The 14396-nt window shown below is 58.3% G+C and overlaps 3 protein-coding genes across 3 annotated transcripts; 1 reads left to right on the top strand and 2 right to left on the bottom strand.

The window, feature by feature from the left end:
• Nucleotides 1-480: 480 nt before the first annotated feature.
• Nucleotides 481-2901, bottom strand: VOLCADRAFT_90575 (uncharacterized protein; the record flags this gene model as incomplete). Its single annotated transcript, XM_002950043.1, has 6 exons — nucleotides 481-564; nucleotides 1309-1474; nucleotides 1654-1772; nucleotides 1985-2054; nucleotides 2377-2548; nucleotides 2787-2901. The coding sequence occupies 6 exons, from the start codon at nucleotides 2899-2901 to the stop codon at nucleotides 481-483; spliced, it is 726 nt and encodes a 241-aa protein (XP_002950089.1).
• Nucleotides 2902-3450: 549 nt separating this feature from the next.
• On the top strand, nucleotides 3451-8632 carry VOLCADRAFT_90574 (uncharacterized protein; the record flags this gene model as incomplete). Its single annotated transcript, XM_002950159.1, has 7 exons — nucleotides 3451-3625; nucleotides 3709-4647; nucleotides 4849-5149; nucleotides 5610-5874; nucleotides 6429-6577; nucleotides 7244-7376; nucleotides 8612-8632. 7 exons carry the CDS (start codon nucleotides 3451-3453, stop codon nucleotides 8630-8632), a joined length of 1983 nt encoding a protein of 660 aa, XP_002950205.1.
• A 268-nt stretch (nucleotides 8633-8900) lies between these two features.
• VOLCADRAFT_60120 (uncharacterized protein) lies at nucleotides 8901-10818 on the bottom strand (the record flags this gene model as incomplete). Its single annotated transcript, XM_002950042.1, has 4 exons — nucleotides 8901-9044; nucleotides 9391-9559; nucleotides 9843-10252; nucleotides 10480-10818. 4 exons carry the CDS (start codon nucleotides 10816-10818, stop codon nucleotides 8901-8903), a joined length of 1062 nt encoding a protein of 353 aa, XP_002950088.1.
• Between the last annotated feature and the right edge of the window lie 3578 nt (nucleotides 10819-14396).

Below are 14396 nucleotides of genomic sequence, written 5' to 3'. Positions count from 1 at the left end.
CTTTCCGGCTAACCTGCCAGCACCCCACTCGAGTGGATTGCCCCCCCGGGAGCAACCTCCGATCAAACCGCCCCGCGGCAGTGAGATGCGGCCCCATGGCGGTTGGTGTGTGTGGACAAGGGCGGGGTGGGGGCGGGGGCGGGGTGGGGGATGGAAAGTACGTCGGGGAGCTAGCGGGTGAAAATAGGGTACGGCAGGCGGGGTGGGACGAGATGACGACGGGTCATGAGAGGTAAGTACGACGGAGAGGAGGGGCCATGTGCGGATGTGCGGATGTCCCAGGGGACCGGGGGAAGGCTCCTCCTCCTCCGGCCCCGGCGACGGCGACGGCGACGGCGGCGGCGGTTCTGACATATGTATGTATGTATGTATGTAAGATTTTGATGCATTTTTATTTGGCTTCCGGGGCCCGAAAACTAATTGTGACACGGATAGCTGCCCCTGACCGCGCGGCACCCAGAAGGCCCCGGTGCTCCGCCCCTAGTAGCAGCTGGGAGGTGTCGGGGAGGCCGGCAGCGGGTGCGGGGATGGTGAGGTGGCTTTGGCGAGTTGGTGGCGGGGGCGCTGGTGGTGGCGGGGGCGGGTGACCCCGAGTACATGGAGTGCCGCCTCCGCTACGTACCCACCCACCTACCTACCTGCCTACCTGCATAACTACCTACAACCACCTATTTAGCTACCTAACTAACAACCTAACCAACACCCTAACTAGCTGTATCTACCTAACTACCTCCATAGCTCGGTCCGCATGGTCCTGTTTGTCAGCCCTGATTCGCCGGTGCTAGCATGGTGCTGTCGCCCGCCTGCGGTTTAGAGGTAATAGAGCGAAACGGTAATAACGGTACCGAAATTTTATTGTTGTGGGTTATCGCGGATCGTGTTGTTGGGGCCCAGCGCGGGTTGGGTGGCAGCGAGGGCCGTGCCGCCTGGCGGCCCCGGGTACCGCTGGCACCGCTGCCAGCCGGCGTGTCATGCACACGATGCACACGACCTAGGGGGAGGGCCAGGTCGGTCCATCCGGCCGCCCACATCTGGTTCTTGCCTGCTTTCGCGGGTGTTCACGTCGTTAATATCGAAAAACGTTTTCGGCTTGGTGCTGCCGACAGATGGGGTTCAGTGGCACGGAGCGTGGTGCCTGAAAGCAGCTTGCGCGCCTAGTCTTGGGAGATTCTATCTATGATACGGCAAAATGGGGTTAGGCGATAACGGTTTCGGAGGCAGAGAGGCCGTGGACATGAGGGCGTGGAGATGGACTCCTCCTGTGCGGTCTTTTGTTACAAGACGTCAACACTTAATAAATATACTTACACCTAGTTGAGGGCTGATGGGGATGACCCACGGGTCGTAAAGCTCTGATCCCGGGCGTGAGCGCCGCAGGATGAGGTTCCGGTGGGCGGCTGCTGCAGCTGCTGGAATGCACGATAGAGCCACTTGTAACTGAGGGTAGGTCGTACGAAGGAAGCAGTACGGCTTGCTGTACGGTTGCGTTCGAGGTGCCGGATAGGACAGGGCGAGGCGGAACCGGGGTTGCCAAGGGCCTTACACTACTGCAGACAGAAAAGATAGCAGGAGGGGCCCTCTGACTCAGGCGAGGCCCAGGTTGCGCGTGGTTTCCAGTGCAGCATCGTCTTCCAGCCGGGTATAAAGCTGCACCATTGCGTCCGTCTTCCAGCGACCTTGCGGGCCTCTTCAGATACCCCTCTGGCTGCTGCCGCGCTGTTTCCCCCGATGCGCATGGAGTGTGGCAGATTCCGCGCTTGATGCCCACGGCGCTGCACATGGCAGCAAGCTTCTCCCGGAAAGAGGTGTAGCTGAGGCTGCTGATAGGTGACTGAACAGAGCCGGCCATCTGCTACAGCTGGTGGCCTGGCTGTGTCGCATTAACCCTGTTTGCGCAGCAGCGGACCCACATCCTCCGGGGGGGTAACTGGGGACACGGACATAGTTACCAAGCGCCAGCAGCCTCTCTTCCTGTCAAGCCCACTGGGCAAGCCACGCCCCCCACGCGCGCGATCCGGATGGTCTGCCCTTTGCCCTCCTGGTCCGTTTTGGACCTCGGCAGTGTAATGGCCATGTGAGTGTCGTGCAGGGTGAGCAGGTCGGACTTGACGGAGATGTGGGCTAAGGGGCCAAGGGCCTTAAACTAATGCAGTACTATTGCTGCTCTCGGAGCGCCAGGGCGCGTGTGCGCCGAAGCGCGGTCTAGCGCCACACGGCGCGGTCTGAGTGCACGCAGCGCTGTCCAGCGCGGCCACACCGGCACGGCCGGAAGAACTGACACACAGCACTAGACGACTAAACGCAGATTAATGACTGCATCCGCTTGTCACCCGCCCCGAGGGCAAACCTGAAGCGTCAGCGACGCACGAACCGCACCCTGGCCAGCGGGGCTGGCCAGGCGACATTCCTAGCGCGCAGCGATACCCTAAAGGCGCTTTTGGCCGTGCGGTAATCGCTGTACAGCTGTGCGTCTGGCGCTCCGAGTGGACTGCCCAATCACCACCAGGTCTCCAACCGGGCCGAGCCTGCCGCTTGTAAACGAGGGACACTGAGGGCGGGGGGGAGGGAAGTGAGAGCAAAATAATGAGCTCCAATAGTGTATGCAGAATGCCGGAACTATGGAGCTGTCAGCTGAAATAGTAGATTCGAATTTCTCAGCAAGCCATACGGCTGCCGTACATAACTTAGCTTAGAGGCATTCGCTTTGCTCCTGTCGCATCTAAGCTACAAACTGTGACACCGGACTGGTCGGACGGCCCGCGGATGGTAAGCGCCCAGGAGTAAACCTGGAACGTTGAAGGTATTCGAGTATGCAGGTAAGGTGAGGACGATTGTACGGCACAGCACGCAAGTCGCAGCTCCAAAGGCAAACAGCTCCAAATGCAGATCAAGCGCCTCCATACTCGAGTGAAGAGTAAGGAAAATGGTACGACATCTGTTTAGCTAAGTCAAATCGAGCTTTATGCTTTCTGTTTGCAAAGCAGGTCAATTCGCCCGACACTCAGGCTAACGGTATTGTTTCTTTTTGTTTCGTTTTAACTAAGCCACTGGTCCACCTTTAGTTCTGACCTCTTCATGCTGCAAGGCTTCGTGACTTTTTTGTTTCGTCCAACCACTGGCAAATAAGCTGAATTGTTCAGCCGTCCATATCATACTCAGGCAACCTGGCTACCTGAGATTGCATATTCACTATGCACAATCCTGCCTAACAAGTTCGACCTGGGATGATGGATTGCCCTGCATAACAACGGCAGGCTCTCCACCAAGAACTGTCCTGACCTTAGACATTACAATAAACAACTTAAGTATAATAAAGGGTCAAATTTGAGCTTTTCACCTGGAATGGATGGCAGCGGCTATGCTTCTGGGTACGGTCCGCCGCGGTGGCCCTACCCAGCCGGCGGCGGTCAAGCAACGTACCCGAGCTCAGGCGGCATCAACCCATACGGTATGGCCTACAGCGGGCCCGCAGTGCCCGTGTCGGCCGCCCTGGTCCCCGCTGGCGTCGCGCACTATGGTGCCGTGCCACAGTACGACACCCACGGTTATGGCTATTCCATGGGAGCCTGGAGCCATTCCCCTGGAGCAGATGACCCTCAGGCGTACGATGCGTCCTGGTACCAGGGTGGGTTTGGTGCCTGGAGGACGGGCGAGCAGGGATGGAGCGACATCCCTGCTGTGCGGTTGTGCGTGTGCGTGTCCCCGCAGGTTTTTACAGGGGCTATGAAGGGGAGCATGGGGAGGATCACGAGGATCAGACTCTGGATGAGTACGGCGATCTGCCCGAAGCGGAAGACGAAGAGGCGGGTAATGAGGACGACGGGGACGAGGAGGAGTACGACGAAGAGGCTCCTGAGCTGGGCCCGGAAGGCAACTATGACGCCAATGTAGCGAGCAGCATAGGCGCGGGTGACTGCTCAGCGAGAGCCATGGCCAGCGGCGCAGACGGCGCTTGGGGCGGCAAGGAAAGGGGCGGCAGCGCGGCCGGCTCAGTCCCATGGCTTGCGGCGGCGGCTGCGGCTGCGGTGACAGGCAAATCGACAGGAAATGCAGCGGCGGTGGTGACGACGGCGGTGGGAGCTGCGGCGACTGCGGCGACGAAGACCGAGAGCTCCCATCGCCTGAACCCCGGTGCGCCCACTTTCCTGAACCCCGGCGCGAAGACGTTCCTGCCACACAGCAAGGTCGCCGGCGCTGCCAGTGCACCCACCGCTGCCGCTGCGGCAAGCAGCAGGATACCGGTGGTGGCGGCGGCGGCGGCGGCGCAGGTGGCCGCCAAGCCATCTCCGGTCGGTGATACCGCCGCCGCCGGCAGTGCCGTCGCAGGGTCGGATGTACCGGGTGGTGGTGGGGGTGGTGGTGGTGGGGGTGGCAGGCAACTGCAGCCGGACCGCGGCGACACAGCGCCGCCCGAGGACACAGAGGCACAGAGTCCCGGAGCCCTTTGCCCCGGAAGTGGAGATGGAAGGGCTGCAGTGGCGGGGAGCGCCCTCCGTGTCGATGTCTCAGCCAAGAATGGCAACGAGGCAGCAGAAGCAGCCGCAACCTCCGAAACTTCCGAACACGGCCGAAAGCAGCTGCTTCAGCAGGCAGGGGAGGCGTTGACGGCGCCATTGCCCCACCAGTCGAGGGGTGCTGGAAACCCTGGTGAGGTGGTGAGGTGATGTGTGTGTGTGTGGTGTGGTGGTAGGGGTCATGGTGACAGTTGCTAGGTGGGGACCCGGTACGGGCCGTATTTGTGATACAACTCTCTCTCTCTCTCTCTGTCTTCTGCGCCTGTTTAACCTGCCAGACTGGATTTTGACGGGGAGGATTGTTGGAATCACGGTCCGCGCTTTTGTGGTGCAGAGTCGTCATCGAGTCCGAGCACAGCCGTGGTGCTGCAGGGGATCGCGGCTACGGAGGAGGAGGAGGAGGAGGAGACTCGTGGGCCAGGGGGACGGGCCGAGGCGCCCCCGGCTGCAGCACATACTGCTACTGCTGCAGATACTGCTACTGCTAAGGAGGTGATGACGTCTTCTAGGGGAGCAACGGCGACGGAGGCGGCGCGCGAAGTCGATCAGCTGGCGGGCGACACTCGAGCGCTGACCATGTCGGACTTGAAGCCCACCTCCACACCCTTCCGGTGCTTCATTACCGGACTATTCAGGTGTGTGTGGGGGGCCCGTGTGTGGGTGTGTGTGTGGGGGGGAGAAGCGCTTTGGTTGTCTATCGACACGTTGTTAGCCCATTGACCTGAATACCACACAAACCAGTACTTTAGAAGAACTGAAAACGGATGCTAGCTCAGCATTCTGACAGTCCGCAGTGCTTATCACAGCAGAAGAAGGTAAAGAAGGGGAGGGGATATTACCCAGCTGGGTTGGGCGTAACTTTGTCAGCAATTGAAGAAAGCGCAGCTGCTTGCTTATTGATTGTGGACTGTACGGTTGGTCGCTGTCCCAGGGTGCATTTTTTAGATCATAGCGTTAGGGTTACGCCATCCTACGTGTTTTTGCGGATGCTTTCTCTGATTCCACCATCGCCTCTCCAGGCTCGTACTCTTGCGCACTAACGACATATGAAGTTCGTTGTACGGCGTGCTGCAAATGTGCTGTACTCCCGTACAGCCTGTTTCAGGGCCCAAGCGGGGAGTACGGCATGGACTCGTTGTGGTGGTGCCTGAACACTCGGAGGGCCCCGGGTGCTGCGGCGCGGGATAGCGGTGACAAGCCTGCTTCAAGCTGCTCGGCTGCGTCGCAGTCATCCTCATTGCAAACGTTTTCCCATGAAGAACGGCAACAAGAACAACAAGAACAGCAGCATCCTGATCCGGACGCGCGAATACTAGGGCCGTACAGCTGCGAGCAGATGATTCTGGCGCACATCGCGCAGGTCCGCAGACACGGCGGCATGTGCGCTTTGTGCCGCTGCACCCGGAATGCGCTGCGCGCTGCCCTATCGAGGCGCCTATCGAGTAGTGCAGACATCGTAGTGCCGCTTACCCTTTTTATCAACACCGAGTTCGAAACTGGTCTGGGGAGTTATTGTTATCTATCGTTCCCTGCCGTGTGCCCGTGTGGGCTGCTTGTGTCGCTGTTTCGCTGTTCCGGTAAAGTTCATTAAGTAGTCAGTTATGTCGGTCCCGTCGCCGTTTCTCCCGTCGCGATTTCTCCCCTCGGCCCTCTCCTATGCCGCAACAGTTCCTGGGCGCTCCGGGTAGTTGGTTCCCAAACCTCATTCGGGACAGCATTCGGGTCCATCGGTGCCATTTCCGGGAGCCTTGCTGCAGCTGTTCCTCCGTATCCTTGTTGCAAACAACATCCCCTCCCTCCCTCGCCGCCTCCTCTGTCATCACCCTCGGGGTCTCATTCGCCCTCCGCTCCCATTCCCCGCCGATCCAACCGTGTGCTGTCCGGCTTCCCCCTGGCATCCATCGCGGTTTGCAGGCGCTGCCCCCCAACCTGCCGGTTTGCGGCACGAGAGGCCCCAGCCCGCCGCACTCACTGCCCCCCGTGGACGCGTTTCAGCCCCTGGACTCCCTTCTGGTTGCAGCGGAGGCGGGACAGCCTTATCAGCTGCTGCAGTTGCCGCCCCGGTCCCTGCCGTCGTCTTCTGTGACCCCCTCCTGATGGGGCTGACGGGTGGTCTGCAGTGGAGGGGGGGAGAAGGGGGCTACCGTGGCGGACAGGCAGGAGCACCGGACTGCACCGGACTGCAGCCCGAATGGAGTGTGCCTTGTTCGCGCGAGTGTATGCGATGCGCCTCATCACGTGCTTCAGGAATCGCTAGTGCTGGCCCAGTGTTTCAGCGCGTTAGGGAAGTTGTACGACATGCTAAGATGGTAGCTGTAGCTGTGGTAGCTATAGAGCTGTAGTGGCTATAGAGCTGTAGTCAAGAGCCTCGAAAGGCAGTATTGCTCTGGAAGTAAAAATCAGAGGTGTACAGGCTTTGTACCTACAGGCTATTACACCTTTCAAGGGCGCAGAGCTGCCTTTTCTTGCGCCCTGTCCGCGGTTGAAGGAGTGAAGGGGACGTAGGACGCCGGTGGGGTTGGGGCCCGCAGGAGACCTCGCTCAGGGTTCAACACAGTACTGTGGGGAGGAGGAGAGGTCCGTAGACATCGCGTGGACTGTGGGTGCGTCGTCTGTCGGTTCGTTTTATCACGGCTGCTGACCAGTTACTGCACATCGGTCTCCATGGCCCCTTGTTGTATCATAAATGTCTTCCACCGTTGGGGCCGCCAACTACATCCCGCTCCCAGACAGTGGATTCGCGGTCTACCAATGCCCCTGCACCTGGTCTTACAGCAATTTCCGGCAGCGGGCACAGCGGTACAACAACCTTCACAAGATGAGGCTCAGACCTCGGCTTACACTAGTACACGGGCTAAGTACGTGCGTGACCTCGCATTTCAAGCTTAAGGGCGCAACATGTGCACGATTATGACCGAGGCCCCACCCCTGGCACTAGCCAGATTCCTCTCGGAACTCTGGGAGACCCGGCACGTTGCTCTAAGGCGCGTCGTACTCAAGCGGACGAGGGAGGACGATGATGGTCCACCACGTAACCACACTAAAACGATTTACCGTCCATGGGCCCCTCGGCTTTTACGGACACCCCCGCACTTGTGCGGAACTTGTAACTTGTTAGTGACCAAGTGGTTACTGTATGTGAAGGTATATATAGGTAACCCACTTTTAAATTCACTGGGTCGGGTCAGACCCAGTCACCATCCGCACACCTTGACCAGTCCGGCAGCCGACATACCGACATACATGTGCGTCGAAACACATACTTTCCCTCAGGGAAACGTCCTGAGGTTGCGGCGTCGCAAAAACATAGCATGTGGTCTGGATCGAACACACGACCGGTTTCCCTAGCCACCAGTGCTCAGGTGCAGTGTGTTTATATGTGCCCTCGCTTGCCAAGGCCTATTGTATTGTATCGTAAAGCTGAAACCTAAAACCCGGCAACTAAAGGAGACGGGAGAAAAGCACTGACTGGAAAGAAGCACCGGCAAACATGCGTTAAACATGCATCCACGCATGCGCACGCGCACACACATACAAATGTATGTACTCGCTGCCGACCCTACCCACTTTTCAACACGCAAGCCTCGGCTCCTGCGCCTCGTCCCCCTTACCGACACCGACAAGCTTTCGGGTCCGTCCTCGTCGACAGGAGTGTGGCGACGAGGACGGCCGGGAGAGCCGACAGAAGCCGAATAAGAACAGGTCTGGGGCTTGCTTTCTGCTTCCGTCCATTTCTCCCCCGGATACAAGATACCCCCCGCGGCACAGGACAAGGACCATGTCCACATCACCACACCGGCCTAAACTTTGATAGCGACCCACGGGTCGCTGGTGGTGCAAGCGGCCCCACTAACCCGATGGTACTCCCCGGTTACCGGTTGGGAGTCGCCGAACACACTGCTTTGCAGAAAGCAATCGGTGTTACTTACGACATGGAAAAATCTGACATGCTTCCCAGAACATGTGAGCACCAGCATGCCGTTCGCTCGTGACAAAGCTCGTCTTTCAGGCTAAAGGGTTTCTGACGGAAGCATGCTTCGAGACATCCTGGCTCGCAACAATTACCCTTCCTTTCAGTTCATTTCTTTTCCTCGCAGGAACCCAGATCGCAGGAGTGAGAAATAAACCCAAATCACAGCCAGCAGTCCGAAGGAGGATGGAGGAGAATGCGATTTTTCAGCTTTCTTCAGCAGCAAGAAACTCCAAAATGCCAACAACGACGCCGCCATCGCGAGTGCCTATCGATACCTGACACCACAGACACATCAGGGCTCTGCTTTCCCACCCAGAGTAGTACTGTGTACTCGACCCGTTCCGCCGGCCATCCTGGTGCCATGTCGTGCAATCGGGGGCTCCTCCGCATCCAGTTGCCCAACCCAGGCTTTCTCACGGCTTGCGTGCCAGCACCGCGTCCAGGTAACTCCCCGTCTTGCGTGCCTTCACATCCACAAAGCCAGCAGCCCCCAGCAGCTCCTCGTACTCGGCGGCGCTGCGCTCCCGGCCGTGAGTCTGGCACAACATATTGAGATCCTGAACAGCACACACTGGGCTCGAGTTAGCACGAGGAGGAGGACATGCGCGAGGGGGAAATGCGCCCCGATGAGGGCCACGCGGGCCGATGAGGGCATCTCAATGGAAAATATCATGCAGCCGGAATCCATAACATGTACAGCCCCCCATTCAGAACATCAAGTGGCAGCGGGCCACAGCGGGCAGAGCGAATCGCTCCTCCTGTCACAAGTCATCCGTCGGCCGATCTTCTTCTCACGGCTCAGCTATATTTAAAAGGTGCACTAAACGTACACGTACGTCATACCATGCCACATGACCATAGCACGATGCTTCACCTCAAGTCACGCACTGTATGCGAACGAACCTGCAGCAGCACCGGCAGAGGTCCCATTCTGTCGGACTCCAGCAGCATCTCCGCCACCAGCAATGCCCCCCCCGGTCGCAGCAGCCGGTGGCTCAGCGCTAGCAGCTGCTGGCAGCGTGGCAGGTCCCAGTCATGCAGGATGCGGGACAGCACCACCACATCAACCTGGCTAGCTAGGAATGGGGCGGGAATGGGTTGGGGTGTCGATATCGGGGGTACGGAGTAGTGGAGGGCGGCGGCGGTAGGTGGACACAAGGGCGCGGTAAGGACAATATACATTCACAAATCAGCACGCTTACTCATGACTGGTTCATGGCTGGTTTTGTGGCTTTGTCGCCTCGAGCAAACAGACGAGGATAAATATATGACGATCGTTATACATTTCAGACACCAGCAGGGCACACACACATACACACATACACACAGGCAGCCACACAACCTGCTGCGGCAACTTGTCCTGCTCGGTGAAGAAATCCGCAGCCAGCCAGCTCAGCCGGCCATCGCACGGGCCACCCGGCGGCGGCGCGAAATTCGCGCGCGCGTCCGCCACCACATGCGGCAGGTCCACTACCACAGCTGAATGCAGCCCCGGGTACGATTCGCACGCGGAGCGCGCGATTGCGCCCGTCGCCCCGCCTAGGTCCACCAAGCTGGTCGCGAAGGACAGGTCAAAGGCGGTAACCACCGATGGCGCCGACAGAGTGGCGAAGGAATGCATTCCACTAAGGAAGCGCAGCACGTCCGCGGGTGTGGAGTAGATCCGCGCGAAGACGTCGGAGCCGGGCTGGCCAAAGATCTGCTGCCATACCTGGCTGCCGGAGGCGACGGCGGAGGACAGCCCGCCGAATAGAGGCCATACGACCTGGACGGGGGATAGAGAAAGGGCTAAAGGTGCGGAATACGTGCAGAAGCGCATGGGCAGGGGGATAAAGTACGAGAGGACGTCACCCTCGTTATGAAACAACTTGGCCTTCTCTGGCCTCCCAAACAAATGCAAAGCCAACCACCCCACGCATCACCTTCCCTTCGTGCACCAATAGACTCATCACTGCACAACAATCTGTGCTGGATCGCATCTTCCTTCCGTACCCGTGCGGAGTGTGTGCAGTAGCCAACAAGTGATGTAGAGGAGCTCGTCACCAGATAGTTCTCCGCGAGCGGGGTTAAAGAGTATAGACCAGGTGACGGTGTTTCGAGGAGGCCAAGCGCTACACATGTGCGGCAAAGCCGATCCAGGCCATCCTCCGAGACTCTTTGGCCCCGACGGCAAGCCACGCCTTCGCAAATCAGTTGCAACGATAAAGGTGAATTCGATGTTTTAAGGATTTCAAAGATCGCTAAATCGACAGCAGCGAAAAGCGCTTGTGACGATCGAAAGGCGTTCAGTAATCCCAGGACTGGCGCTGGATCGGGCGTAATACCACCCATATTTGCAGAAGATTGCAAAGGATTAGTGGAGGAACAACGGAGCTATTAAGTCGTCCGATAGAGAGTTTTGAAGGCTAACTGTGGCTAACGGACCATACCCACCGCAATCGGACAACAACTAGTTGTACGACAGACACAGAAGAGTGATAACCGGAACGAAGCAGAACCTAACACCACCTAGATGTAATAGCGATAACCCGAGATAACATTTACTAGCGAAACAAGGCTAGGGAATTCAAATAGAAATCCGGCCGGAGGATGGGTTGGAGGGCCAGAGGGGAGTTGCGCTAGTCAGGGGGGGAGCAGCAGTTGGGAACCAGGGCCGGGGGAGTTGAGAGGGAGGCCGGCTTGGAGGGCCGGGGTAGGAGTAGCAAGGGGATAGGCCGGGCGGGAAGTTTGGGGACGAGTAGCTGTTAGGGGATCGGTCAGGGACGGCTCGGAGGGCTGGAGGGGGGAAGTACTGTTGGAAAGTAGCCGACACTCACATATCAGTGAATGGTGACAGCAGTTATGGGACCCGTGGGGGGTCCGTGGCACGTTGCGGAGTCTAACAAGTGCACCCCGCAGGGGGGAAGGGGGCGGCCGTGAACGGCTTGGAGGGCCGAGATCGCACAGGCGGCTACCTAAGAAAAGCTCGGAGGGCCGCTGGCAGGAGGGAACCGGCTAAGGGGCCCAGCGATGGGAGCGGCTCGGAGGGACTCGAAGTCCGAATGGTACAGCGGGTGATTTTATCCCCCGTTTTAGACCGGGAAACCGGCGCTAAACTGGGGACAGGAGACCCTGGGGGGCCGCGGGGAGCACGTTAGGGAGAAGGGGTCTGGGTGCGGAGGGCCACGAGTGAGGTAGGGACTCAAGGGGAGGCCGGAGATAGGCGGGGCGAAAGCCACGGCGACGGAAAAAAACGTAAAGAAAAGGGGGAAACTAAATAATGTTACTGTAGCTAGGCCTGAAATGGGCCGAGAGGGCCGTGGGAATGGCACCCGGGGGTATTCAGGGAAGCAGGGCAACAGGGTCTCCCTGTGTGTACAGACCGACTCTTGATCGACAGAATGAGCTGCGGTACCGGACGCGCAGCCATGGGGGGAAAGGACTGTGGCCCCTAGCGAGCCGCGGCCCGATTGACAGGGAGGGGCTGGAGCAGCGGCAGCTGCCGCCAGGACCGAGCGGGGCACAGCAGCAGCAGCAGTCCCGGCCGCTGATGCTCCGCGGAGGTGCTGCAACCAGCGCCGACACTGCTGGGGCCGGCAGATCCCGGCAGATGCCTTCGCTAGCCGAGGCCCTTATAAGAAGTGTCCCGAGGTAATAAATAGATCCCGGCCGACTCGTTCCGCGTGTACACCTCAAGGCGGGCACCAGGGGTCCTCCTGGCCCTCAACGCCCCTTCCTGCAGCTGCCTGAGGAAATGGTCTGCCAGTGCAGCCTCCTGCACTCCTGTGAATTGTACACCCCAGGTTAGACTTAGGAGCATCCCAACCCCTGCTCCCAATCCCATTGTTGCAGAAACACCATGCTGCATGGCTGGCCCCTCGAACCCCAAGTGGGCAGCAGCACCCCCATCCCCCAGCTGCAGGGTGCTGCCCCCATCACAGGCTCTCCCCAGTCCTCCTGGCTCCTCCAGGGGTCCCCATGTCCCAACGTCTGTCCTCCGCTCCCACCGCTCACTGTGCCAGTGGTGTTGCCTCCATCTCCTTGTTCTGGGCTGCCACAAGTTGGGGGGCTCCCAAACCTCACTGCCGTGTCCCCACGGGCCCCCACCTTACTGCGGGTGAGGCCCCCGCCCACGGGCCATGAGCCTCAGGGAGCCCCCGATGATCTTCCTCTGATCTATGTATGATAGAGAAAGGGTTGATATGCATCTCTCTCTCTCTCTTTCTCTCAAATTTCTAAAAATAATCTCCCATATCACCGTTTTCCTCTCTTCCTCTTTCTCTCCCACTGCCTCTCGCACCCCCCGCCTCCCCAATCTCTTCGAAAGAAGATTCCACAATCCCGTGCTAACGCACAAAGCAACAACTCTTGGTCCCACGCTTGCCGTACTGCCGTTGGAGGTGATACTAGATGCCAGCACCTTTGATGTCGCCTGGTTGGAATCAACGTTCCGGGAGCAGCAGGTGTGCGTGGTGGTGCGGTGGCATTGGGGCCACTGACGGGGTTGCTGATGACTACGCTGATGCCCGTGTGCTGCCGGTGCCGGTGGTGGTGGAGCTGGAGCTGATGGGTTTCAAAGCTCACTTCAGTGCGTGTGTCCCGGTCCGGTGCAACATGTTGTTGTTGTTGTTGTTGTTGTTGTCTGGACGCGATGTGCGCCCGGTTGTGTCTCCGTGGTGGTAGGAGAAGAGACCTGAGACCTGTGTAGCTCCCCCCGGTACACCTCTCCTACTCCGGAGACCCCTTGAAGGCTGCAGGCATCTCGGCCCGCCCCGAGGAGCTAGAGTTCCCAGGGTTTCAGCAAGGGGGGGTCCAGGCGTCAACCCATCGTCCAACATCGTGACCCTGATCAGGCATTTTCGCCCCGTCCACAATTTCTTCTGTGAATGTTATCCGACGTTGAATGTATCCGGTGCGCCCTAGAGCTCTGATTATGCGCACCCATAGAGACGTAGCAGCTCCAGGGCAACCCAGGGCTATGTGGGTGTATATCAGCTCGAAGCCTTACTTTGCATATCAGCGCGCATATGCGTTCGAACGCTGTTATTGTTGAACACTAGTTGAACAGAAAGAGGTGCGTGCAGAGAGGAGATTTTCCTGTTTTGCTTTCATACCTTCACGCCATATAGGACGCATTATCCCCCGCGCTCTTTTGTCATGGAACGCGTGGCTCATTCAACTTCATATGTACCAACATATGTGGTGACGTGTGTAGTAAGGACGTTCCGGACATCCATTCCAAGACGCTCAAGTCTTAAAAATAGTTGCGAAGCATTAAATGATGATGCGTTAACGTGTACGACGGAAATAGACAGACAGCGCGGGCAACCCCGCCTATCTGCCTCTATCGCAACCCCGCCAGGCCACAGCAGCAAATGCCTTCCCCCGCCCGCCCGCCAAAGCCAAAGTCCCGATAGAGGAGGAAAAACAAATGACATGACAATACCCGATGAGGAGGAAGAGGAAGGAACCAGCAGGCCGCTTTGGGCCCATATATGAAGAGTAACCTGCAGACCTTCGGCCAATTCGGCTCGGAGGTCTTTTCAGAAAACCCTAAACACATGTACGGGACAACGGTTCCTCCTCTTTCACATTTTGCCATCAACTGATGCGGTTCCGTGGCGAAAGGTGTCTCAGTCCTCCTTCGTCAAAACGTTCCGACAAAACATCTGAAATCCGCCGACAACGGGCAACAGAATACTATCGTAACAACACATGCTCTGCACAACATTTTATGAATCCGCGAAAAGATGCCAACCCTCTTCCTCTTCTTCACCTCCGCGTCCAGCCGCGAAAACAAAGGCGGATTTGACCCAACCATGGACCCAACGAGGCAAAAACTATCATCATCCAACAAAGTTCGATCAAAGTCATTCCTTATCCAATTACAACCAACAACAGCAACGCAACCGATTTCCCGGTCCTGTAAC

Source organism: Volvox carteri (assembly GCF_000143455.1).
Source record: "Volvox carteri f. nagariensis unplaced genomic scaffold VOLCAscaffold_17, whole genome shotgun sequence".
Taxonomy (NCBI): domain Eukaryota; kingdom Viridiplantae; phylum Chlorophyta; class Chlorophyceae; order Chlamydomonadales; family Volvocaceae; genus Volvox; species Volvox carteri.
The sequence above is the reverse complement of the archived record's forward strand: the minus strand, read 5'-3'. Positions and strand labels throughout refer to the sequence as shown.